Raw genomic sequence first — 27397 nt, forward strand, 5'->3', positions numbered from 1 at the left:
TTACACTAGACTTCCTTAAAAGTGATTTGTCCGATTCAGATTTCGATAGTAATTTTGACTTTTTTCGCTTAAATATTAATTTATGTATAATTTATCGATAATTTATATACAAGATGTGTACTTTTTTTTATTTCAGTTTTGACAAGGATTCTAAAAAATATAATAATGGTGATCAGTACGAAACACCTATATTTTTAATCGCAGTTGGTCATTCGCTATTTAAATTCAAACTCATTATTAGCTAAGTATAAAAACATAAAATAAAATCCATAGTGAAATTTGCCTAATTTTTATAATTTTATTCTACATATAGTTGAGTGTTAGTTTATTTTATTAAAAAAAAAAATCTGAATTAAAAATGGGGTAAGTGTGTAAAGAACCAGTCTAAAAAACATTGAGCGACTGAATTTATTTATTTTATTTGAGTTTATTTTTATCCATTTATTGCGGAATTTCCTTATCCTGATTTGTTATTAGTTATGAACAATGTGTCAATTTTTAACAATCAGCGTAAAAGAATAAAAGTCGCAAACCCGGAAGAAAAAAAAGGATATTCGTTAATTTTTCTTTTTATTAAAATCACTTTCACCTCTCTTCAAATAGAATCTGTTTGACCCACTAAAATAAATTTGTCACCTTTCTCACTTCGATCACGAGGGCATAGTGAAAGAAAAAAAGAACCATTTCCTTATTTCGAAGTTCGCTGTCGGATTAACAAGCTAATTTTTCCAGTAACTTCCAACTTCCCCCTCATCATCATGACGCAGTAACTTTGAATGACTGAATATGCTCGTGGAATATCCTGTCCTCTGACGAACTCGGACATACAAGAGAAAGATAAAATAGATTCTGACCGAGACTGTTTTCGGAAGTAGAGAGGCCTCAGCTGACAGAGCAGACGATTCCGTAACTTCTTTTATCATTTCTCGGTTTTGTTCAGTTCGCGATAGTTGGACTTTTCAAAATGTGGATTTCTGCGTTTAGCTGGATTCTTGTTGCAGCAATTTTGGTTTCTGTTGAATCGGGTAAGTTAACCTTATTCTTTCTTTTATATGTGAGAAAAGAATGTCATTTATTCCATTGTTTCTTAGAAATATTGACAGATCAAAGAGTATGAAAATCGTTTGCAGTTTGTTTAAAACTAGTTTGGACTCTTAATTCTTTCAGCTACTATTCCTGTTACTGCAGTATTAATTTTACCGATTCAGTACTTAAATTTCTATTAAAGAAAATCTCGTTGTACATTTATTTCAGTATTTCCTAGAAACGTAGACAGAAAATATATTCGCAATTTCTTTCAAATTAGTTTTGCGATCTTTAAAATATTTATTATGAGTGAGAAACGAAAAGCAATTATCAATAAATTAAATTCAACAATAAATAAATTTTAAATATTATTGCAAATAATCGGTGTGGTGTTTGTTAAGTTTGCAAAACGATTAAATTTTCAGAAAGAAAAGTGGAAGCTACAAAATTAAACAACGTTAAACAAAATTGTTCTTAGATATTTTTGTAAAATGAGAAAGACAAATAGATCATTATGCTTTTAATCAAAATGTAATCACTATTTGAGGATTACATAAATGAAAATTTCTTAAATCTATTATTTCATATGGTTCTTGCGATTGGAACAGATTTAGGAGGCGATAGACATGTGAAACTGATTTAGAATCCCTAGATTTTTTAAAAACAAAAATTTTTATTAAAAAAAGAATTGCAACTAATAGATTAGGTGATTTCAAATATTGATATTAGACGAAAGCAATCATATTTCTATAGGCAAACTATATGTTTGAAGTAAAAACAAAAGGGAGAAAAAGAAGGCGACGTAAAGGAGTGGAGAAAAATTACTTGTACCTCTGACAGTAGTGAGATTAACATTTTTCTGAAGCAATACTCCGATTAAGGGTAATTTCGAATTTAAAAAAAAAAAAAAAAAAAAAAAAAAAAAAAAAAAACTGGTGCTATAACTAGGGCTCTATAAAATGTGAAAAAAAAATCCATAAAGACCGCGTAGTTAAAGAATGTCCACATTATTTTCATTTTACAGAAAAATTTCTTCATTTACCAGATAAACTTATTTTATCTTCATGTTTTATTCAGACAACAAAGTTTTGTTAAAAAGAATTTCGCGCTAGTTGTTCCGAAATAATTTTTTTTCTTTTAAAACCAAAAATGGCCAAGTTAAATATTGTATTGTTGTATTTCAAAGAAAAAATAAATAAATAAAAATTCCGGAAAGTGACATTTATGTATAAAATTGGAGTAGGCTGCTTACAAAAAGTATGTTAAAGAATTTTGTAACTTGAATTTAACCGGATTCTGTAATTCAGAGGTAGTCTCGAAAACTTAATATGAAGCAAAGCAAATAGCAAAATAAAGCGAAGCAAATACTCTCTCTTTTGCCTAATTAAGCATAGTCTTAGAGATTTATATCATGTTATATCACAACCTAATTTTTGCGAAAAAGAAACATTGTTTGAAGGAGTGCTTAGCTCCAGAACTGTCTTAACTATACTTTAATAAATATAAATAATGGCTGTGATGTTTGAAGTAAAAAAAAAAAAATAATAATAATAATAATAAAAAAAAAAACTAAGATTTGGATATAAGGTAACTTTGCTAAATTCTTTTTTTTTCTTCCAATGCCCACCTGGGTTGACATTCGTTAATTCAGGCGTATTAGGTTAGATTTGTTGGCTATTCTTTCAGGGGCACCATATTAGGTCGGCCAACGTTGCTCCCATAGTGAGGACAAATAGTACAGAGAATGAAAGAACATCCATGCCTTGTTCGGGATTCGAACTAGGACCTTTCAGATGCAAGGCCAGTTCCCTGCCCCTACGCAGTTCAGTTGGCTAAATTCTTTTCAGTAATAATCAAGAATTTGTATTTAAAGCAAGGAGGGAAATGAAAAAGTAATATTTAAAAAAAAATTATTCCCCGCTCCCCTGTTTTTTTGTTGTTTTTTAAGTCTAAACAGGTCTGTATAACTTTAAAAGCATTTCCCACATTCTATAGGATCTTAACAAAAATTTAAAAATTTTTAATTTTAATTAACTAATGTGTAGTAAACATGATACCAGAGTAGCGATTTAAAAAATATTTCGAAAAACCTACCGCTTTTAATGCAACATCAACAAGGAATAAATTACTTAGAAATACGCAACAAAACTTAACACAAATATAATGTAATGAGTCACACTACAAATGATTAACACTGACTGGTGCATTGTTTTTTAAATACAATTTCACCGCAAATAGAGGGTATCAATTACATAGTTTGTATTTAAAGTTTTCAAATTTATTACGACTATTTGCGTTCCGCTATTTGCAAACATGCAAATAATGTTTTATCAGCTATATTTTTTGAAGATTCATCATATCTAGATTGCGAAATATGCAAAATTTGCTGTTAAAATAAAGAAAAAAGTGTGAGTGATATTTTACAAACAGGTTTTAGCTATTGAATAAGTAATCCAAAGAAACTGAAGCGGTAAGTCAATTTAAAAAAACTACACTGGCTTTAAAAATATACAATATACTGGTGGAAATTGAAGTCTGCTCAAAAATAACCACCTATTCTCAAGATTTGTTAGACCTGAATGAGAGGAAACGAAAGTATGAAACGTAATATGAAATATAAAACGTAAATCTGACAACGAAAAATGGGAAATTAATGTGAGAAACTAAAAAAAGGAGTAGCCAAGACTGAAACAAAAACAAAGATGAACAAAAATTGAACAGGAAAAACCAGTTTAAAATGAATTTCTACGCGCTATGGAGAGCTATTGAGGAACAAGCGTAGTCGTTCGCTGCTATATCGAAGTTCATCTCCATAGCCTTATAATTTTGAGCCCAACCCAAAAGATGAGTGCCTTCAAACACTGATATACTTCAAATACTGCAGTATATTGAATCATTTTAACTTTGGAGTTTTAGTGTATTTATGTTTATTGTTGAAAGTACTCCCATAATTACTAAATTTTTTAGAGCCACGACGAATTTTCTAACTAAGGGAGGCAATTATTGCTATTATTATTTTAAATTAGCGCATCAAAATATAAACAATTAACTTTTAATTTCAGTCAACAAAAATAACATTCATCTGGGACCTTGAAAATTGCATAATTGCCAATTCCACAAAGTATCTACCAATAAAAATCTTTAAAATTAAAGCTTATTTCTAAAAGAAGAGCTGATAGAAAAAAATTGTTTGCTTCTTTGAGATTAGTCCTTAGTTATAATGAAAATTGACTGAAAAAAATCTTAGATAGAAAATCGTGTGTTGGCCTGTATTATCATCAATATTATGGTGTGTAGACTTCACTGAAAGTAATGCATTTAAGCTACAAAATGTTTATCTAAAATCGCTAATGTCCCGCAGTAGACTGATCGTAAAGTCTGGGTTCCTTGTAGAACACCGAAGTCAAGCATCACTGGCTGCGGTCAGTTGGTGACCACTTTGATCAGCCTGCGCAGGGACCAAGGGTGCCCGGTATCGGTCCTCGTTAAACTGTTCTACCGGAATGTGCTAGACTCCAAGAGCAGGTCGTTGGGTAACCAAATTAAGGGAGCCATCCCCTCTGCAGAGCATCAAAATGGCGATGGCATGTCCTCGGATCATCCTCAGGAATGTTTCCCAGACAAGAAAAAAAAACCATATATTTTCAATTATTAGAGTTAAGCTTTTAACAAAGTTACTCTTTCTCCTTATTCAATTTCGCAGCAATTATGTAAGTTATTTAAGTTTTGACTTATAAGTGTAATTGCTTCCAGCAAGTGCACCTTCAAATTACGTGTTTTCCCTCATCCGCGGGTGTTATTTACGCCACTGTCGAACAAGATCCATGGAAATTGAATGATAGTTGACAAAACTTACCCGTATGGAATTAACGAATGTGAAGTTGTGTGGGAGAAACGTTAAGATAAGTTTATCTGGAAGATAATGACTTTTTTTTAAAAAAAGAAAACTATATATTTGCACATTTTTTCAACTTACCTATCATCTAGTAATAGTCTCTTACAGAACTTGTTTCTGAATTTCAAATAACTGAAAGAAGAAAGACATAGTGATTAATGCTTCTTAATAATAAATTTGTGATATTTGTTCTTTTTTTTCAAAAGCGATTGGAAATATATACTTGATTTGTGATTTCTGTGTTCAACAATTGATTTGCTTAAGATAATATTAAAACGCAGGAGATTTACTGCACCCGATCTGCGATTTCGTGTTAAAAGTGTTCTGGTATGATATATATGAGGTGTTTTGTGAACATTTGTAATAATGAGTTAGATATTAAAGCATATACAATAAATCAACAATCAAACACTATGCAAAATTTACTTTGTTACAAATGTTTTTACTTGATATTTTAATAATTGAAATAAGTACATTAAAAGTAGCATATGTAACAATAATTAGTTCATTTAATCATTTCAGAATCTCTTTTCTTAGAAATTTGTTTGAATTTGTAATAATCAGGTGCGTGTGTCAGTTAAATCTGAGAACAGTAGAACACCTGCAGTATTGTTATGAGATTCAACATACTGTGTGATCTATTCCCACCTGCTTTTGACTTTTTTTTATTTAACTGTATTGGATTCATGACATTGATTTATTTAAAGGGTTCAAAAACAGGTGCTCAGAACGTCTAAAAAAATTCACTTTAAGTATTTTTCATTTAGTTAGTCGACAGTTGTGTATAATGATTGATTTTTCTCCAATTGTTTCACACTAGTCAGCTTCGTTAGTGTTCCTGTCATCCTGTCAAACTGTAAAATTTGAGGTAGAGAGATGGTGAATTACAATAAATTTGGCTAAAAAAAATTACCTTAATTTATTTTCCAAAATTTTTTTTAATAGAATGTTCCTTCCAAAAAATATCTCCCGAATTTATTTAACAGTTTCCATATTTAAAATATAATAATAAATAAGAAAATATCTAAAATATCTAAGAAAATTAATAAAGAACAGTATTTTTCCCGAATGTCAACTTGCCACCTTGATACATATACGTTTATACGTTAATTGCATACTTTACGTTACGGTTGCAAGCAAAAATAAATAAAGGAAAAATAATAAAAATAATAAATAAAACATATCGACAGTCTGGAAAGTGCGGAACTAATAATTAATTTTTCCGCTAATTGAAACTTTAGTTTCTATATCGAACTTTGTTAGATATATTTAACTATATCGAACTACAGTTAGTTGTAAGTACTCTAAAAAAAGATTTAAAATAACGAACTCAGTATATAAGTAATTGTTTTAGAAAGATAAAAAACTTTCCCCAAATGTCAACTAACTTCCTTTGCTGAACCCTACATGTGCGTTAATTGCTTACTTTACGTTCCAGTTGCAAGCAAAAATAATAAAATAAAATAAAAAAAATAAAATTAGATAAATAAATAAATAATAATTAAAATTAAATAAATAAAATAAATAAAAACATTCTAACAGCCTGAAAAGAGCGAAACGAATTATTTTCTAGCTAAATAAAACTAGAGTTTCTATGTCTAATTTTGTTAGGCATAGTTTGTTAATTAAATTGAACAGTTAGTTATAGGAACTCTAAATAGGACAAATAAATTGAGAATGTAAAACAATGATTGTTTTGACAAAAATATATAAAAATTAATTAATAAATAAAAGCGTTGAATAAACTGTGTTGTCCATTAAATTATCTTTTTCAAGTTCAGTACAATTAACAGGCTCAGATGATTTAGTTTTTGTAAATATCACTCAAGAGGTTCAAGGAAACAATTTCTTTCTAAAAGTGTAGCCTTCAGATGAAAATAAGCACAAATAAATATTTTAATGAAAGAGGCATATAATTAATTCTAACTAAAGACTATCTTTATTCGAAGGCGAAAAAAAAACTATGTTATTTTCACTACTTCCCTCTGTTCCTGTATGTCATTCACATTCAATTAAGTTAAAGGTCACAGTCACAAATTTTTATAAATGTTATTTATATATGATTTCAGGAAGGCAGGAAGGATTTCAAGTTCAATTGCAATATTACCATATTTTTTTTCTCCAATTAGGTTGAAAACAAGCACGTAAATTAATATTTAGTTGCAATTGCACACGCTTTCATATGACAATTCTAGAATCGCAAAAACTAAACGAAGATATAATTATGTTTAAGGTTCATCAGTGCTTGATTGTTCGAACGTTGATCAAGAGCAAGAATCTCCAACTTTTTCGCACATTCATATTTATATAGGAAATTCTTTAAAAACCATAAATTTTTAAATCCCATATTTGTTTCAAGAAAAAAAAAACTGCGGGAATTGTTTTATGTGCTCTTGTTTTTGAATGATTAGAACAGCTGTTCCATATCTTTTTCGACTGCGGAATCCTAAATAATCACGCTTCTTCCGGCGGAACCCCAACTAAATAATTAAATAAAGACAATTGTATACGTATTAACCATTAAAAGACTATTTTATTTTGATTGTTAGACATTTTTACATTTAATATAAGATGATTCTTTTTATTGATTTATAAGTTAATAAGATAATTTTTTTATTGTTTTATCATTAATAATCTTAAATTAGGGTTTTATGTTCGGCAGCTGAATTCGAAGTCCTGGAGGTAAATCTAGTCTAGAAAATTTTTCATATTGGTATAAAAAAAAAGTTGTTATTAACGTTTAAAATTATTATTTAGAAAAAAAATTTTCTTAGCAAAAAATCAGCTATTTTATTTTGCTTTGAAAAGCGCAATGTGAAATACTACAGCCATTTTTTATACAGCCATTTTTCATAATATTCATTTCTCTTGCTTTCGTATTTTACTTTAAATGTAATTTCCTAAAGGCAATTGAAGTAATTAGAAAATAACGGATTGTTGATTGGATCTAAAAATAAATAAATTAATTAAAAAAAAAAAGACGTTTTGACATTTTTGGAATCTCTAACTCTTTCGAGACCACCATTTGGGAACTGCGCTGGATTAGACTTCCATCATTGGTAACATGCTTCATTGAAAAAATATCTGAAACCGTAACTAATAAGTTAATTAATAAAACAAGAAATAATACGTAACTGGTAATTTTTTGCAACAAGGCCTAAAGCTAGCGATGCAAAACGGACTTAAGCGGTTTTAATTTGATCATTTATTTATTTTCAAAACAATCATGCAACGAAGGAGGTTAAGTAATAAGTAACACTGTAATCTTAAACTCTTGAGTAGTGGTGGCTAAAGGGTTAGAGCGCGCGCCTCCCGATGAGGCGTTTCGGGTTCAAATCCCAGCGGTGGCTGGTCAAAACGAATTCTGTACCCGGCTCACACGGACCTCAGTGCTCACGGATCATGGGGTAGAGTCCCCTTGCCATCAGGCTAACCATCGGAGGTTTTCGTAGTTTTCCTCTCTATGTAACGCAAATGCGGGTTAGTTCCCTCAAAAAGTCCCCCACGAAGGCAAATTTCTCTCAATACTTGATCCAGGAGCGCCCTCGTCTTCTGAATTGGGTTCAAAATTACAAGGCTGCAGAGTTGAATATTGGTAGTCGTAAACCCAAAATTGTGTCGGCTGTTATAAAATTAGGCTTTGGCCTTTTTACATTCGATTCAGCGTCACAGTGAATTATTTAGGAGTATTTAAGGTATTTTACTGTTCTGAATCAACAAAGAAGATTTCGAATTCATCTTTACAATAGATTTCTTATTAGGTTTTATTAAGTGTAAAAGAAAATAATTTTAAAGAGGGGAGTTGGCCTGATGACCGTGACTTCGGAGGCACGTGAGACTGATGCGTGAAAGAAAGGTCACTTGGGGTCAACGTCCCACATTTTAAGCTTAAGACAAGATTTATAGATTTTTTTCTCTTTAAATGTAGGTCAAATGTCTGGATCGGTGCACTTTGTTTTTATAACGAATTACCTTTTCCGCTTTATTGTTAAAACTTATCTATATTGTAGCGTAATTATTAAAAAAGCAATTAATATAGATATATTTTTTTATATATTCTATGAGTCAATCAGTTGCAACACTTTCTATGCGCCATCCATTATTTTTTTTCTTTATTACTTAACTTACGGAACCAAGTTAACAGACAGTCTCTTACTTTAGATTAATATTTTCTGTTCCTTCCCGTGGTTTATTTATTTATTTTTACTGGAAGTGAAAATAACTTTTGAATTAAAAGTTATTTTGAATTAAAGCTAAGAAAAATGGATAAAAATTGATAAATTTAACACTGGAATGGGGCTCAAACTTTCAAGGTAACAGGAGTTTAACAGTGATAGTCGTAAACTCAGGATTGGGTAGGCTGTTCAACACGGGCTAAGGAATGAAATAAATGTACCGACATAGAGGAAAATTTGTTCCATTGCTAGTCTCAGAAAATGTTTGGCCTTCACTGTTGAATATCCACCGCAAGTTCAATATCAGCGATAAATTTTTAAAAATATTTCATAAATTTATAAATATTTCAATCAAATAATAAATTCAATCAAATTTATTATTAATTAAAAATAAGTCCGGAGGGGAAGTAAATTTTTTCTAAAAAATTTAAAATTCAAATGATATTAATTATTGATTTTATTACATTACTTTTTACAATAATAAGGTGCTATAATTTCAATTTTACTGTAATTTCGCATTATCTGCTCCAGAAATATGCTAATATTTTATATATATTTGTGTTCTTTCTTTTTTCCAAGTCTTTACTTGATGACTAAAACATTTTCTCACTTTCTTTTCAGAACCAACATGGCAGAGTTTCAGAGGTAAGAGTCTTAATGTTATTATTTAGACGAAATTTAATTCAGATTGTATACATTGTAAATAGGAAACCCAATCCCTGTTATCAGACCCTCGGAACGGCAGAACTATCTTCGCTCGCTCATTTGATACTTTATTTGTTTTGATATACCAACGTTTGTATGTTCGTACTCTTTAAAAAAAATAAGTTCTAAAAATATGAAACTTGTATATATGTGTAAGTTTTGGATTATTAACATTTCTATGAATTTATATATAATACGATTTGATTTATTTGTGCTTCAATGCTACTTGCAAATTGCATTCAGAACAATTGATAGAATTTATAGTATGCACAATTCTAAAATTCAGAGATTAGAGACACAGTTTTATGTTCTTTATTATGTTAATTAAGAAAATGTGGGAAGTATACATAGTAACAAGGCAGGTAAAAACGACCAACCAACATTCCATATTTTTAAAAAACAAAACAAAAATAGGTACTTATTTCCAGCCATATTGGTACCATTTAGGTACGCGTAGTTCGTAATTAGCCGTATTTCAGGATGATCACCGTTGATAAAACTAATTTCTCTCATTTTTATTATTAAGTATGATAAGCACCTAAAATAAGCTTTTATGTTACCTGCGTAAATTAATAAGCATAATTTGTTAATTAATGCATGCATATACGGGCTTGTAAATTCAACACAGTGTAACGGCTCATAAACCCATGACAATACAAGACAAATAGACGAACAGATAGCACGAAGTTACATCCGGGGCGAAGAAAATTTAAATAAAAAATAAAGAACAGTTTAGGTGATCTGTTGGCTTTAATCCTAAAAAAAAATAAAGTAAAAAAAAGTACATAGATTAAAGGTCACAAATCAAGGGCGTAAAATAAAAGCATTATCAAAATATAAAGAATCACCGCCAAGAAAAGAGGGACTGAAAACATAACCTGTTCAATTACTGAAGGAAAAAGAGAGGAGTTGAAAAGCGATCGATTATCGGAAACATCTCCAAGATTCACCTGAAAATCAACCAGGTTTATATGTTTCATCCCATCTTCCTCAGTTGTGATTTGGCAGATTTCGATAGCTTTCTCGTTTCGTGTCTTGTTTAAATTTTTATCTTTGTTCCACCTCCTAATACAATTTTTTATAGTATTTGAAAAGACAATTTATGAAAATAATATCCTTTTTTTGAATTTCTAGTTACTTGGGGAATAAATGTATTAAGCTCAAGAGTTTTTGCCAAATTGCCAAGAACCGAAAGCAGAGCAAGAAGTGAAGGGTTTGTTAAACTAGCTGGTGGATGTGCAGGTACAATATTTGTTTGACTAATTTGATACTAGAATTGCTTAAAAAATCATGGATATAAAAAGTCTACAGGAAACATGCAGTTTTACAAAAAAAAAAAAAAAGAGAGAGAGAAAAACATGTGAAAAATTACATCGAATTTATATAAAAATTTTCATATTTGGTATACAGATGTGAGGTTTGTGCCTAAAAAAAGAATGAATAAAATGCGTTTTTTTTTTTTTTACGATTTTTTCCCCTTTTAAATAAGACTTCATAGTATCTCACATAACAGCACTTAAACAATTTGTCTTCTAAATTATTTAATGTCATTTATATTTCCTTAAGTGCAGTCGGTTATAAGCTCTCATGCTATTAGAACTATCATTTTTACATTTCCCGAAGTGCAGTCGGTTATAAGCTCTCATGCTATTAGAACTATCATTTTTACATTTCCTGAAGTGCAATCGGTTATAAGCTCTCATGCTATTAGAACTATCATTTTTACATTTCCTGAAGTGCAGTCGGTTATAAGCTCTCATGCTATTAGAACTATCATTTTTACATTTCCTGAAGTGCAGTCGGTTATAAGCTCTCATGCTATTAGAACTATCATTTTTACATTTCCTGAAGTGCAGACAGTTATAAGCTCTCATGCTATTAGAACTATGCATTTAACTAACTTGAAATTTTTAAGATGTTCAATAGAAGTTTTCCGTACATTTTAAGACTTAGTTTTTTTTTAAAGGCGTATATTACATACAATTAAAGATTTTTTTGCAAGATTTTATTAAAGAAATTTTTAAAAATTATTTATGCATAAATTCTTATTGGAAACTTATTTCAGAAGGAAAATTCCTCGGTCATCGATACATGAAAGGACTAGATACAGCGGCAGTACTAATATATGATAAAAATGGTTTCATTGCCGGAATTCAGCATGGAGTAAGTACAATAAATTATCAGGAAATATGTAATATGCGTCTGTATTAGTTTTTCCTTCTCATGTGTTTATTCAAAAATTTTATTTTTAATCAAAATTTAATTGTTAAGTAAAGAGAAACTCTTTACCGCTAGTTTTAGATTGGTACTCGTTCACATTGTTGAGTTTGAGTTAATTTCATTAATGAAGGTTATGCAATCGGCTGGTTAACTTATACAGTCTAATGAAATAAACCTCCACTGCTCAATCTCCAACGAACTAGTATTTATATCACGCAGCTTATTTATGCTTGCGCAGCGTGTACCTAGTTAACCAGACGGGGAAAAGTACAAAATCTCACTATTGTTTTAGTGGTTTTCCTTTAATAAAGCGTAGCCCAGGTGGGTGTAAAGAATGTGGTGGGTTTGATCTTAACTAACCACTGCTTGGGCCTAGATTCGATTCCCTTTGCTAAATGCTAGGTGTTTATAATTGAATTGCAATTTCTCTGATGTGCTTCGGAATCCAATCGTATGTCTCTGGCAGTTTCAACGTGCTGAAAAAGTTCAATTAGAGTTGGGCGATTAGGGAGTGTGTTCTGGAGATAGTGATTACTATCTGCTCTTCAATTTCAATTGTGAAAGTGTAGAGTGCGCATGCTCCAATATTGTATTTTGAATACCATTACTCGTGAATCCGTAGTTTAGAACTAAAACAGTGTAGAACTAGAACAACATTGGAAACAAAACTAATCAAATGTATCAGGAGAATACGCTTTGAATAGAACTAACTGAACTAGAACTTTGAATAGAACTAACTAACTGGTGACGGTCAGGGATTCCAACTTGATTACCCGAAGCCAATACTTACGTATAGGCACACTATACTAACTGTTCCATAATTTATATCAAAGATGATAGAAGAAAGTGGCGGTAATAATCCAACCCGCGCGTTATTTTCTAGCACAGGGATAATTTTATGAGGTCATTTTATTAAATGGGATTCCAAATCATTAAGACATGATCGGTGGAAGCACAACACAATCAAACATTTTAGCCCAGAGAATCGAACCTCTGCTTCAGCCGAGGTAGACAAGTGAAAAACCCACAACACCAGTTGGGCATTCGATATTGATTCAATGTTTGACTTCAAAATATTCATTTGAATAGACTAATAGTTAATGAAGTTACAGAGATGATCTTATCTAAATGGATAATCTAGTATCGTGGAATGGCTCATGTGATTATTTGAATCACCTGTAAATTTCCTCAACAATCAAATTTATTTCGTTGCTTTAAAACCAGTTTAGTGATTCGATATAGTTTGATTGTGTTTTTCTTTCCTTGTCATTTGTAAATATCATTTCTCAAATATCATTTTGCGACTAATTTATGTGCAAACTTTTTTTTAGAAAATTCTAAATATCTAGATTAAAAGCGGTGGCTACGAAACACAAAACTTTACTTATGTTTTCATTTATATTAATGTTTCTGTGTTAAAAAAGTGCAAAAAAAATTCCTATTCTTTTCTAGATTCCAAAAAGTGACGTTGACAGAGTGAACACAACATTTTCTTTTGAGAAATCTTCGGCCTATCAGCTAGCAGTGGCGTAGCTACCGAGGGGCTAGGCGGGGCAGTGCCCCAGGGCCCTCAAGCTCAGGGGGCCCTCGTATCCTTACCAGAAATCTCGATCGAACTGAACTTTTGGAAATTTCTCCCATTTTCAAAATAAATATGACAGGTTGCAACCCCACTTTAATCATGACAACTCAGTTGCGAGAAATTCAAAAGTTATGCCTAGGGAATTCCCCTAAATTCTTTCTGTAGGTTGGCAGTGTTGTCAATTTGACGGATAGTGATATGTGCGGTTTATTATTCATCGCTGTGCTTTTTATTGTGAATTCGAGTTAAGATTTTTTTTTTCGAGAACGGTTAAAAAATTAATGCTGTATCAGGAGTAAGTAAGCTAATGTCAAAAAACTTTTTTGTACTGGTCAATATAGTGGTTCAATTTTATTTGATTTTACCACTCATATTGATGTCCGTTAAGTCAATACATCGTGTCAAATCTATAGATTTCGGCTACAGCTCATTGTATAACGAGAAATATCGTGAAAAAATGCAAGTCACCTGCAGTAGGCACATTAATTCAGGTCCGAGGGACTGATGCCTTTCCTTTCCAATAAATAAGCAGACCAGATTTTTAAAACAATAAAACTTAACTTTATTCAAAAACAAAAGAAATAGGCATTGTTTCCAAGTAAGAGCTTCCAGCTTTTAGAATACCAAGGGAGACCCTCTCCCGATTATATCAAACATACATCTACCTTTCTCTCTCTCGCATCCCTCCGACGGGATGACAAAATTCGTCAAGTTCGCCTTAAAAGGTCACCAAACAGTTGCCAACCATTACAGTCTCCACCGTTAAGTGTGGTAACACTAACGGTGATAATTTTTTTTTCGGGGATTCCCCAACGACACTTGTAGCGTATCATTGTGTTTCTCTTTCCTTTTATTTTACTTTTAACGTCGTCAGTGAACAGTGAGTACCTACCTACTCGAGCACAATCTAATATTGTATTGTTTAAATAAATTAGAAAACTAAAATTATGGATAAAAAGAAGAAACCCAGTGGTGCATTTAAACGCAAACAACGCCAAGAAAGAGAAGATAGTTAACAAAAATTGCCCAAAATTGACAAGTTTTTTAGTCAGCCTTCTGCAAGTACATCTGGCCAAAATATTTCTATTGATAGTGACTCAAATAATGTGGTAACTGCAGTGTTGGTTGAGAAGCCTACTGTAGAAGATTCGACAATTATTGCAGTTGGAGATACCTCCGCCGCCGATCATGTAAACGTGGATGATATTTGCATGACACACATAAGAGCGGAGGGTTTGGAAGAACCACAGACCTCTACATTTTTCGAAAATGTGTACGACAAATCTTCTTATGACTTGGGAAACTTCCCGAACAAGATATTAAGTGATAACGAAAAACGTCAAATTCTTGATATGGGGCCTTTGCAGCCTTCAGGACCGTTTCCAACAGACATCAACCAGAACAATAGGTGTTTTTCAAAATCGTACTACGTTTCGTGTTCTAAATATGGGCCAGTTAATCGTTTTTGGTTGTGTTATTCCAAAATACTAGCCGCTGCCTATTGTCAACCCTGCTGGTTATTTGCTTCACAAAGGAATAATGTTTAGTGTACGGGAATTCGAGATTGGAAGCATTTATCAGAAAGAATTAAACAACACAGTTGTTCGAGTGGCCATTCGGAAGGATGCGCTGTGTATGAATTTTGGGGAAAAAAACGATGCTAATACTATCGACAAGGAACTTGAAAATGAAATTCGAAAAGAAGCATCATTTTGGAAAATGGTTCTTCAAAGGTTATTCGATACCATACTTACCCTAGCAAAGAATTCTTTGGCTTTGAGAGAACGTCAAGAAGACTTAAGTCAAAAAAGATACCACGGATATTTTCTGTCCTTTGTAGAGCTTGTCGACCGATATGATCACATTTTGCGGCAAGTTTTGGATATGCCCAAGGGTAATAATAATTATTTCTAAGTTTTTTTTATCGTTTTATTTTGATTATGATTATTAACTGTTTAATATCAGGACTTTTTAGAAATTGTGTTTTTTTTAAGTTTTTAGGATTTACAAGATATCTGAGTGCAACAATTCAAAATGAAATGATTGAGAGCTTGGGGACCAAACTCGAAATCCATCTACTAGAACAAATTAGAGCGTCACCGTTTTTTGCTATCATAATGGATAAGACACTGGACATATCGAAGGTAGATCAGCTAAGCATTGTTGTGAGGTATGCAGTAATAACCAGATCGGAAAATGGACAGCCAATTGATATAGAAGTAAAGGAAGTGTTTCTAGGCTTTTATGCAGCCATCAAACATGGCGCAGTAGATTTAGTCAACCAAGTGACAACGTTATTTATCGACAAAAATATTGATTTAAAAAAATGTGTGGGGCAAGGCTATGATGGAGCTAGTGTGATGAGTGGTGTGTATGGTGTACAAAAACATATTAAGGATATCCAGCCTAACGCAGAGTACGTACATTGTGCCACTCATAATTTAAATTTGGTGATAAATGATGGCGTTAGCAGTTGTGTGGAAACACAGATTTTTTTCGTAACGTTGCAAGATTTGTATAACTTTTTCGGAAGCAGCATCAAACGTTGGGTTTTACTGTCAAAATTCACTGACGAATCGGACACCACTCTAAAAAAACTAAATCCGACTAGATGGTCCAGTAGGGTCAATACGATATCCGCAATAAAACTTCGTTATTTTGATATTATCAAAGCATTATCAGAAATAGATGAGCGTAGTGAAGCAGAGAGTATTAAAACAAAAATGCTAAATTTCGAGTTCGCGTTGCTTTGCGAATTCATGCACAGTGTATTGAACGACATCAATTATGCATCCAAAACTTTACAAAAATGCGACATCAATTTGGGCGAGGCGAGTAAAGTTTTAGCAGAGACTAAAAGCAAAGTTGCAAATTTATAGAAATGATTTCGAATTATTCAAGTTCAAAGCCAGTGAAACTGCAAGAAAATATGGTATTGATACCCATTTTCAAGAAAAAAGGCAAAGAAAAGTTAAAAAACATTTTGATGAATTAGCTGTTGATCACCGATTTCCAAACCGAGAAAAAATATTTAAAATTGAGATTTTCAATAATGTACTAGACACAGTAATATCTCAATTAGGTACACGTTTTATTGGTATGAGTGCAGTCTGTCATATATTCGATTTTCTAACACCAACATTTTTATTACATGTTGATGAAGCAACTTTATTACAAAAGTGTGACGAATTCCAAAGAAAATATTCAGATATAATAGGCCCTAGTTTTTCACTTCAATTTATTAATATTTACCACCCAGTTTTACCTCAACTAACTCAAGCATGGACTGTTCACGAATTATGTAAGGAAATAATAAGCAGATATTGAGGGCTAGAATGCGACCTAACGGAAGTATTTACAGTAATGTTATTATTCTTTACAATTCCTGTCACTTCTGCAGCAGCTGAAAGGTCATTTAGCAAATTAAAAATAATAAAAAATTATTTAAGAAATAATATGGACCAAACTCGACTCCGACATTTATCGCTAATAGCAATTGAAAACAAAACCGCATCAAACCTGGATTTAAACGAAGTCATTGATACTTTTGCGAAAACTAAAGCTAGGAAAAAATTGTAAATATAATTGTTATTTAGTCAGTTGGTAGGCCCGACCTTCATATAATAAACCCTTGAATCTTCTCTATTTCGTTTTATTAGCCAAACTTACACCAAGTATTAATTGTAATTTATGTTGTTACTGTTTAATATTTTTATTACCTGCCCTGCAGTGCACAAAAAAGAGCTTAAGTAGCTTAGCATTTTTAAAGTATTTGTATATTTCATATTTTTATTTGATAAAACCCAATCAGTTTACATAGCAGTGGGGCCCCATTTTTTAATTTGCCCCAGGGCCCTTGGTTACCTAGCTACGCTACTGTCAGCTAGATAAAGTTCTCGGAGAAGAGGAAGTTTATTTCCTCACATCTTATTTTGTGGATCCAAGTAAGTTCGAATATTTCAGTAAACATATGGGGGTATTTTTGGGCCTCCTTCAACTAAAAATAATCAACTCATAAGAATTTTTTTCCAAATCTAATTTCTTTTACAACTTTGAGATTTTTTGCCGATAAAGAGCGTTTTAAGTAAGCAAACCTATCGCCCTTAATATCCACGCAATATTTGAATGCCTGCTTGTTTTAGGTTTTCATCATCTTCCTTTCTTTTTTTCAAAATTTCAAAATCTTTTTCTATTCTATTACTTATTTTCTTTTATAATACCAAACACTAAACATTATTATAATCAAAATAGATCTTCGGATGGCTAAGTCGATGTTCTCGTTAGGGAACAAAAAAGATATTGTAACGAATTCGTAAATATGCGTATAAATTTTTTATGAGGCTTAATATTTCAGATAGATCCATCCTAAATAAGCAGTTCAATTAGAAAATTTGCAAGAAAGGGGCGTAATTTAGAGAAAAAATAATGCCTGGAATTTTCTATGGAAGTCTCGGTTTGGCGACATTTCACTTGGCGATCATTTTGGCTACATAATGATAGTTCTGGAAACTTAGTTTAAAAGCGGTAAGACTAAGATTATTAGTCTGCTTGTGTTAGATGTTCTTATACCAGAAGATTATTAGTCTGTTTGTGTTAGATGTTCTTATACCAGAAGATTATTAGTCTGGTTGTGTTAGATGTTCTTATACCAGAAGATTATTAGTCTGCTTGTGTTAGATATTCTTATACCAGAAGATTATTAGTCTGTTTGTGTTATTAGATGCTCTTATACCAGTCTTTTTTTAACACAGTTTCGATGGATTTCGGTAGCGTTTTTATTTCTTCTCAGCACGGAATACTAATTTGCGACGTTCAGTTTGCATACTTTTGACTCTTGACAACTACAGGGCAAAATTATGAAATTTCGCCACTGGTCGGAAAAAAGTTGTAATGGAAAATTTATAAGGCATGCGACCACTTTTTCAAAAATTTAAACGATACCTGTTGATAATAGCATTTTTAAAAAATTTCTCAAAGCATGATTACATCACGAGGTTTATTTCTGAAATGAATTAAAAATTTAAACCAGCTGAGAATAAAATTATTTTTAGAATATTCTAAATTTTTTTTATTTATTAAAAAAAATAACACTAAAAAATGTTTGGGTGGCGACTGGCAAAGAATTTATAAATTACCATTTGTTATATTTAGCCGCCCTGCGGCTGGTTTTGACCATGAATTTCTCCCTAAACTGACAATAATACGAAAACATATTATTTAAGGATGATGCTTTACATCTTCTCAACGAATTGATTTTCCTCTAGATATAATCTGCAATGAAGGACGAACAAGGGAGCAATACGATGAGCAAGGAGTAGGAACGGGTCTCTATTTGCAAAATGGAAGTAATCCAATTCAAAACACATTCGAAGTGCCTTTGTATGAAAAAGACATGGAAGATACTCACTGGGTAAAAGGTGGATGCTTCAGAACTATGGGTAAGTACTAAAAGATTTATTACCAAATTTTGGATAGTACTAGCAGAGCTGCCAACTAAAAGAGCAAATAATTTTCTTGATAGTAGCAACATTAGCATTTTGGTGCTTAAATCTTGAAGTTAAAGGTTTAAAAAAAATTTAAACTACCATCAATAATTTAATATGTAGATAAAATATTTTTGTTGGCATGCTTATAGATGTATTAATAGTTTTGTTTTAAAAAATTCTTCCGAACTTAATTTGTCAAATCTTTTTTAACAATTGTGCAAGTTGATAGGTATGCACTGAATTTTTAAAAAAAGTTGTTAAAGTATTTAAAATGTACTGTTCTAAAAAAAAAAAGGAACACCCTGAATAACTTTTGATCGAATGATTGGATTTTCACTTGATAGGACACAAACTTAACGGTTCAAAGGAGTTACCTCAAATATGCTAATTAAATAATGCAGATGATAATTTAATTTACGAAATCTGACTCAAAAACATATTTTCTCTGAATAAACATGACTTTTTTTTCAATGGATCCCTATAACATGAGAGGGAAATCACAATCTGGAAAATATAGCTCCATTAGTTTGGTCAGGAGTGCGGTTTAAAGTTTGGACTTCAATACTTTATGCGCATTTCGCCATATATCGAGATTTTTTTTGGCGAATTGAAAATTTTATGCACTATGTTGAGTTATGAAATTCGTTTATTCAAAGATAATTCCGAGCAAAAAGGCTTAATAATTATTTATTATTAACTTATTAAATAATAGTCTAAAAATAAAGTTTGAACTATAAGGTATACAAACTTTTGCATCATTTTAATTAAAGTTTAGCTGAAAATTGGTATGAGGTTTGAACAAAATTGGTCGAATAGTTCCTGAGAAATATAATTTTAAAGGTACTTCAAAATTCAACCGTTTTCGTTCAAATTTTGTATTTTGCTGTAGAATATTACATTCATTAAAATGATGTAAAAATTTGTATTGCTTTCAATTTTTTTCGTAAACAACTTTTTTCATAAACACTACAAATATAATAATATTGGACGGTTCGCTTTCTCAAGCATAGGTGTAAAAATCAAACCCGGAAGTCTTACGATGAATTTTGCATGAAGTTTCTAAATATTCGCAAATGCGTCTGAGTCAATGACATGCAGTGTGAATGCTCCCTATTATCCTAATATGCAACAATATATTTTAAAGAATAATTTGAATGCCAAAGACGAAATTATTTAAATCAGGTTTATATGTAATCACGTGAGTAAAAAATATTTCTTTTTATTTCCTTAGGTGTTCATTATTGGTACAATACTCACGAAAACATGACTTGTTCTGATTTCTTCCCATTCACGGCAATTTACAATCGAGGAAAATTGACTAGTTTTGCCTTCGCATCATTTGGAAATTATGAATTTTCAAGAAGATTCGAGCATCCACCTTCCTCCACATTCTCTGTAAGTGTCAAATTCAATTATTTAGTCATTGAAAGCAACCGTTTTTTCCCTTCTTTTAGACTAAACTTGATAGTAAACTATAGGCCATCGCAACACTTGAATACGTCATCTAGGCAACACTTGAATACGTCTCTCCCCACGCTAATGGGGAAAGCACGTGAAGTGTTGCCATAGGTAGAGAGTTCAGCTCTACGCCACCTGTAGCCCATTTTGATCACCAATCCAGCTTTCATTAAAACCTTTCCCAGCAAATGGTCTCATGCTGTCCGTCGCTATGGAAACAAGAGTATTTCTTACGGAGAGGATTGAGAGCATTACTCATCCGACCTAAACCAGAGAAAAACTTTACCTCTCATTCCTCTATTAAATCTCTTACTGTAGAGTCCCACTGAGAACTGACTGCAAGATATGGTTCCCAGTAGTTCACCGAAGTCAAGCATCACTATCAATGGTCAGCGAGCGCGTTGATGACCACTTTAATCCACCCGTGGAGGACCACAATGTCGGTTCTTGTTATATCTATGTCCTTTAAATCTGACTTGCTCAAATATCACTCCATAAGGTAGTTGACAAATAGAAATTTCATTACTGGCATGGGATCAGATGACAGATAACCTCTTATAAGACCAAGGCAGTTTATTATGTCGAATGAAGCAAAATGATCCTCGTTATTTTATTCTTAAGGTGTTCAACTTTGCGAGCAGGTCGTCGGGCTACCAAAACGGGGGAGGATCAAAATTGCTGGCATGCAATTTTGCTACGACATTCATTAATCTTGCTACGACAAGATTAATGAAACAAACGGTATGTAAAATTTCAGAACAGCAAACATTATGATACTGAATGCTATATTCTGTCTAATAATCCCGAGATACATTTCTAGCAATTTTTTTACGAAAGAATATTTTTCTAGAGCTGTGCTGAACACATAGCAAAATCAACTGTTATAGGCAAAACCAAGATACCAAGCAGAAGTCAATTCTATATTCTTTGGTCAAACTTTGGGATTTGTTTCCAAATTTGGTTGATAGATATTGATAAATAGAAAAGTAGAATGCCTTTCTTTCCACTCTCTGACTTCCCTTAATCTGAAAACAAATAACACAATAGGAAGCGATTTCAAAACTCTTTAACTATCTTGCAATCCTGGAAATCTCACATGAAAGCGAAACTAGTATTTCTTCTACACAAATACCGTCACCCATATATAACAACTGCAAAATGAATTTAATGAAAAACTTAAATTAGCTTTTACAATTTACTCAACATCCCAACTTTTTGTAAATGGACAACTATAGTCAGATCTTCATTTTGTGACGTATTTAAGTAACTGTTAATCGAGCTTAAAGCCAAAACGTAAGTATTTCCTTTATAAAAAGGTCTTATCTTTCTCTGAATATGTACAAAAACCGTTTTTGAAGCGTGCGAGAGATTTTTCTTTTATCAAACATACAAAAAGCAGATCTTATTACATAATTGAACCTTTTCCTAACTTCAAGGATCACCTTACTAATGAGGCAAATATAAACATTCAAACATAAACAGTTAAAACGCTCCACCCCTTTTACGATACGAATTGAACACCGATAGTATTTGAAATTACATTTGGTATAATTTTATATTATTTATCACGCTCTTGAATCTATTATTCCAAAATTTCAATGCTAATTTTGATATTAAAACAAAAAATTGGAATAAAACACAAATGAATGAAGTTCATTTATTTATGCACTTTCATTTTTGGTTTATTCGCGTTGTTTTTTGCTTTAGTCTACATAGCACGAAGTACTACCCTTTCGCTTGTTGGATAATTTTAATATTTTTATAAAAATAAAAATGATGAATTTCTTTTGAAGGTAAACTATAGCATTATATGGGCCATCAATTTTAAAATAGTATTGTTTTGAACAGATTAAAAAAAACGTTTATTATAATCCCTGCGTGTTATTGGCTAAAATAATTTGGTAATGTATATTTCCATAAATTTACATTGTCAAACTTGAGTTGTAAAGAGTCAAACTTGAGTTTGAGTGGCTGTAAAAAAAGATCTTTTCTAATTACATTGCTTATCTTTCATGTTTCAGCGATTTCTTCCTATTCCTGTGCCAAAATGTTTGTATGACGAATATGAAAGAAGTGGCGGCTATAGTACAATGCATGTGTTTTTCAGTGTTCGACCATGGAACATCTTCTGTTGAAAATTTGATGTATAGATTTTAGATACCAAAGAGTTTTAGAGCTGGATGCTTGTTTATGTATTTTATTTTTAAAAATAAATCTTGCCAAACAATATTAAATAGCGTCGGTTAATATTTAGTTAAATACTAAGGAGTTTCACCTCTTGCTCGTTGCCGCTTCGTCAACCTATGATTATTTCGAAATCCTTTTTTCTTGATGATAACAGTTTTATAAATCAAAAATAAAAATTATTCTATTGGGTACCTGCAACTCGAGAAGACCGTTACAACTTCATGGCTGTGTATAATAACGTGGTTTCCAAGTACAAAACATCGATGACAAAATGTTTTATTCCACACATTTGCTTTCCCAGATCTGGCTTTAATGGGATAAAATTTGAACCTAATATTTGCTCTATAATCATTGCAACTTTATCTACAAACGTATTTTTGAAATTCTTATTTAATTTTTAGTCACTAATAAAAACTCTCAAAACATTTTTTGCTGTAAAGATTATTTAGCAATATTGCGAAAAGTTAAATCTTAATATTGCTTTTAAAATTTTACTAATTAAGTTATTTGTACTGCATATGCTGACTAATTTCAGTACTGTATAAAGTTAATTTTAAAAGTAATTATAACTTGATGATTGTAAAAGAGCAATTTAATATATTTATAATAAAATGTAGCTTAATAAGGCAATATTCACGAAATCCAATACTCAAAAGGACTACTCTGACTTGATGATGACGCTTTTGCAAAAGTTTCTCTTGGCCTAACGGTTTTCTTCACCTTAGATATCTATTTTACGAAAAAAAACTGTTTCCGGCACATTTTTATTTACGCTTGTTTATTTCAGTCTATTACGTAATAAGTTCTAGTATAAACAGAGAAAAGGAAAAATCTACACTAATATAACGCTTTTCTGGAATTTATTCTTAAGTTTAGAAGAAGTAAATGTGCATTTATCTATTTATATATAAGTGTTCAGTAAGCACTGAAATTTAAAAGCAGGAAGAAAGGTAAGAAATAAAAATATTTAAAATAAATCGTAACTTTATGAAATGTACTTCATTAACACACGTTACCCTTAAAAAATTTATTTCAGCTTTTAATTGAACTAAAATTAGGATACAATAAGAACTAGGATACAATTAAGAACTTTTTAATTCGATTGAAAATGATAAAAGAAACCAGTAGTTAAATAGTAGATAACTAGCAGTTAAACATTTTGTCGTAGCTTCGTGCTAAAACCATTTCGGCTAGTGTTACCATTTTGTCAAACATTGGAAAAAAAGTGTCTCTTTTTATATGCTCTAACATTAGAGAGAATACTCTTTAGATATTTCCCTGGGGTAATATCACAAAATTACAGGGCTCGAAAAAGCTCAGAAATTTTAACCCGTCCCCGAGGACGGCTTGTTCAACAATGTACCCGTCCTCCTTTGAAACTATAACCCGTACCTTCTAAATAAATAAAAATATAATTTTCTCTTATTTATAACAAAATCTTACATAAATTGCACAGTGAATTAGTAGTTACTGGGATTACATTATACAGTAATAAAAGAAATACTAGGTTACTCATAGTAACTTAGCATTTCTTTTATGAAATAATTTATTTCTTTTGTGAAATAATTTAAATGACAAAGGTCAAGTTATCTGGAATGTCAATTTATCCGAGGGTACTGCGTTTTTTAAATGAATCAAATATGATATTTGCCAGTTCCACAATCAAGCCAATGGTTTACAGAGGTTTCTGCACAGAAATCTGAAAGGGGTCTTCCATTTAGATAGATGTTCATAATTGCGTTTAACGCTTCTTGTTTAAGACCAGTACGTAAGGTATTTTTTTGTGAGTTTATTGCTGATAAGCCTCTTTCAACCGCTGCAGTACTCCCAGACAAAGATAAGGTCAATTCCACCATACGCAGTATGTTGCTGTATTTCTAGATTAGAGGGTCACTTTAGAAGTGAGGAGCTAGACTCTTGTAAGATAACAAAAATTGAAAATGTATCACGAACATTAACGGGAAAATGGCCGTCCGCGCGGACGTCGAATTCCAGAAATTCGTTGTCCGCGGGGAATTTTTGACCGCCGAGGACGGGCGGACGGGCAGTTTTTCGAGCCCTGCAAAATTATTTTCTCTATATATTAAAACCAGTAAGCGTAGTCGCTGTTTATAGCATTCAACTTTAAGTTACACTAAGTTTTGCTGCGATATACATAATTATTATTACCCTTTCATCTAAAAAGTATAGTCAAATGCGTAAATAGAGGAATAGAAACAAGTACGAATCTGTATTTTTTGAACACAAAACTCTTATCTTTTCAAAATTATTAGTCCTCTCTCGTTGTTGCCAGTCTCATTTGATTTAGCTTTAAAAACTGCATCTTAAACAATACCTCATTTGTCTAAATTACAGTATTTCAATTTCTCCCCCCTTTTTTTATTTATTTATTTGTCTTTACTTCTTCAGCTTATAAACACGTCATGGATTTTCGGCGGATTATGTGAAATCCCACCTAAACAAACCTCGATTTGTTATAGATTTTGAATGTCTGATTCTGTCCTTTTTTAAGCTCAACTTGACCACATTACTCTAATAATTGCATATTAAGTATTTCTGTAACTGTAGTAGTAAAGAATAAATATTCTGTTGAATAAGAGATAAATTAACTTACTAGTAAATTCAGTTATAACTTTCATCAGTTTAATTCAGATTACAGTTAAAATTTCCGGATCTGTGTTATATAAAGATACTAAATTATACATGATTTTGATCAAAGAAGGCGTCTACATCAACGAGAAACGGCTTTAGACCATTAGCTTTTTCTGTTATAAGCCGAGCAAAGGTATGAACATCCTTGTCTTGTTATGATTCCGAATAATCCAATCATTATTAATAATAAATACGTCTATTGCATACACGTCTGCCCCTCCGCTGAGGATCAAAATTGTGATGGCATGTCTTCGGATCATCCTCCGGGATGTTTCCCAGACCGTCGCCAATAGCCCATTGCGCAGCTCTAGTGCGACGTAAATTATAAACGACAACAATCCATACACGTCTGCATTCCATACTGATGTTTTTCCTAATCTATCAAAGGAAAAAAAATCTGCAAAAAAAAAAAATTAAAAAAATTTTTATTCTAACAATTAAGAAAATTGAATATTTAGCGTGAAAAAAAATCAAAGTATTGAAATATTTTTAAAAGCATTTTGTTTCACAAAGCATATATTACGAAGAGGACGTAATAATTGATGGATAAATAAAACTTGTATCTAAGTTGTACAAGTGCTAACTGAATTTATTGTTGTTGTTGTTAATTTACGTCGCACTAGAGCTGCCCAATGGGCTATTGGCGACGGTCTGGGAAGCATTCCGAAGGAAATTGAATTTAGAATGCCCTCCACTTGGCGAACAAAGAACACGGGGCGCGCTCAAAAGAGCAGAAAATCAGGGTCATGAATCGTGGTTGCCGGGAGAAAAGTGTTGCACCAAGCAGACTCCTCAATTCTGCTTTTAACATGTAAAGTCTATGGCGGGCTTGTCATACTTTGAATCGATTTTTCTTGTTCAAGAATCGGAGTGATCAATTAAAAAAAAAAATACTAATAATTTTTTCAATCTTTCCTATCCACGAAAATGTAGGTTAATTTTTTTTATCTTTATTACTTTTTGTAATATTGCCTTTGAAACACAAGTCACTTTCTACCTTTGAGTAAGGGAGGAAGGCAACTTCCACCCCCAAGTTCACTAATCTTCTCGGTGGGAGGTCTTGCCCCCTTTTGAAAATCTTTTTCTCTCTCTCTGTCCTTCTGAAGAACTGATATGGGGAACGCTTTAAAAACCGATAGCTTTCTCTTTAGTTATAAGCTTGTAATTTATTATGAAAATTATATTTGCTGATAATTCGTTCATTCTATATACATTTTATTTATTTAGTAGTAATAATTTTCTTGTTTTTATTCATTTTGAGAATGGAATTTATTTTTTAAATACATTATTCCCCTTTTTTTAAACTTTGTTTCTTGTTTTTTAAAGATGTTTCAGAATTAAAAAAATTAGCTGCTGAATAAAGTGAGATTAATTAAAATCGAATAAATGACGTAAAGATCTTCCAATATGCTATAAAGCATCACAAAACCGCCGTTTTCCTTTTTTTTTTAAAAAATATATCGTACACTCATTTGTAGGTTTAAAAAAACATTTACATTAAAAAAATTTAAAAGGTTCCAATTTTTTCATTCCGTAAATAGTTTTAATTACTCCAATAGCTGGGATAGTATGTTTTTTCACGGTAAGGAAAAAAAAATAGCTAGTACACAAGACCACGCATCATCCAAACATGAACAAGCACTTAACCCTGTTTTTAGGGCTTTAATGTAAATACACAAGAACACTAAAGTATTATGAAATTTTCATTTTAATCAGCAAATGAAGAAAAATATGAAAATACACGCATGTATTTTAAAATTCTTTAAAAAAAAAGGGAAGTAAAAGAACATTAGTGGTCATAATTAATATTCACGAGAGAAAAATACAAACGGTATCAAAATATAATGAATCGATGCTTAGGAACGCAACATTGAAAATATTGAAACCAGTTTGATTGCCAGATGAAATAAAAAGAATGAGAAATGTGATTATTATAAACACCACGAAATTTCATCACGATAAATTAAGAAATTAAAATAAGCTGTAATACTTAGAGTTAAGTTACTCTTTG

The 27397-nt window shown here is 31.6% G+C and overlaps 1 protein-coding gene across 1 annotated transcript; it reads left to right on the forward strand.

Moving 5' to 3' along the window:
* The first annotated feature begins 687 nt into the window (after nt 1-687).
* Nucleotides 688-22781, forward strand: LOC107440592 (uncharacterized). Its single transcript, XM_071182257.2, has 9 exons — nt 688-1025; nt 9718-9741; nt 10936-11043; nt 11867-11964; nt 13474-13545; nt 17487-17547; nt 18868-19041; nt 20321-20484; nt 22569-22781. Exons 1-9 carry the CDS (start codon nt 965-967, stop codon nt 22680-22682), a joined length of 876 nt encoding a protein of 291 aa, XP_071038358.1. The 5' UTR covers nt 688-964; the 3' UTR covers nt 22683-22781.
* The last annotated feature ends 4616 nt before the right edge of the window (nt 22782-27397 follow it).

The sequence above is a fragment of the Parasteatoda tepidariorum genome, chromosome 4 (assembly GCF_982258835.1).
Source record: "Parasteatoda tepidariorum strain Cologne lab strain chromosome 4, Ptep-v5.0, whole genome shotgun sequence".
Lineage (NCBI taxonomy): Eukaryota > Metazoa > Arthropoda > Arachnida > Araneae > Theridiidae > Parasteatoda > Parasteatoda tepidariorum.

Excerpts from the sequence above, each read along its gene's own strand:
- LOC107440592 (XM_071182257.2), top strand. The coding sequence starts at position 965 with ATGTGGATTTCTGCGTTTAGCTGGATTCTTGTTGCAGCAATTTTGGTT. Across the intron at positions 9,742-10,935 it reads AACATGGCAGAGTTTCAGAG|TTACTTGGGGAATAAATGTA; the intron begins GTAAGAGTCTTA and ends TTGAATTTCTAG. Across the intron at positions 11,965-13,473 it reads TTGCCGGAATTCAGCATGGA|ATTCCAAAAAGTGACGTTGA; the intron begins GTAAGTACAATA and ends ATTCTTTTCTAG.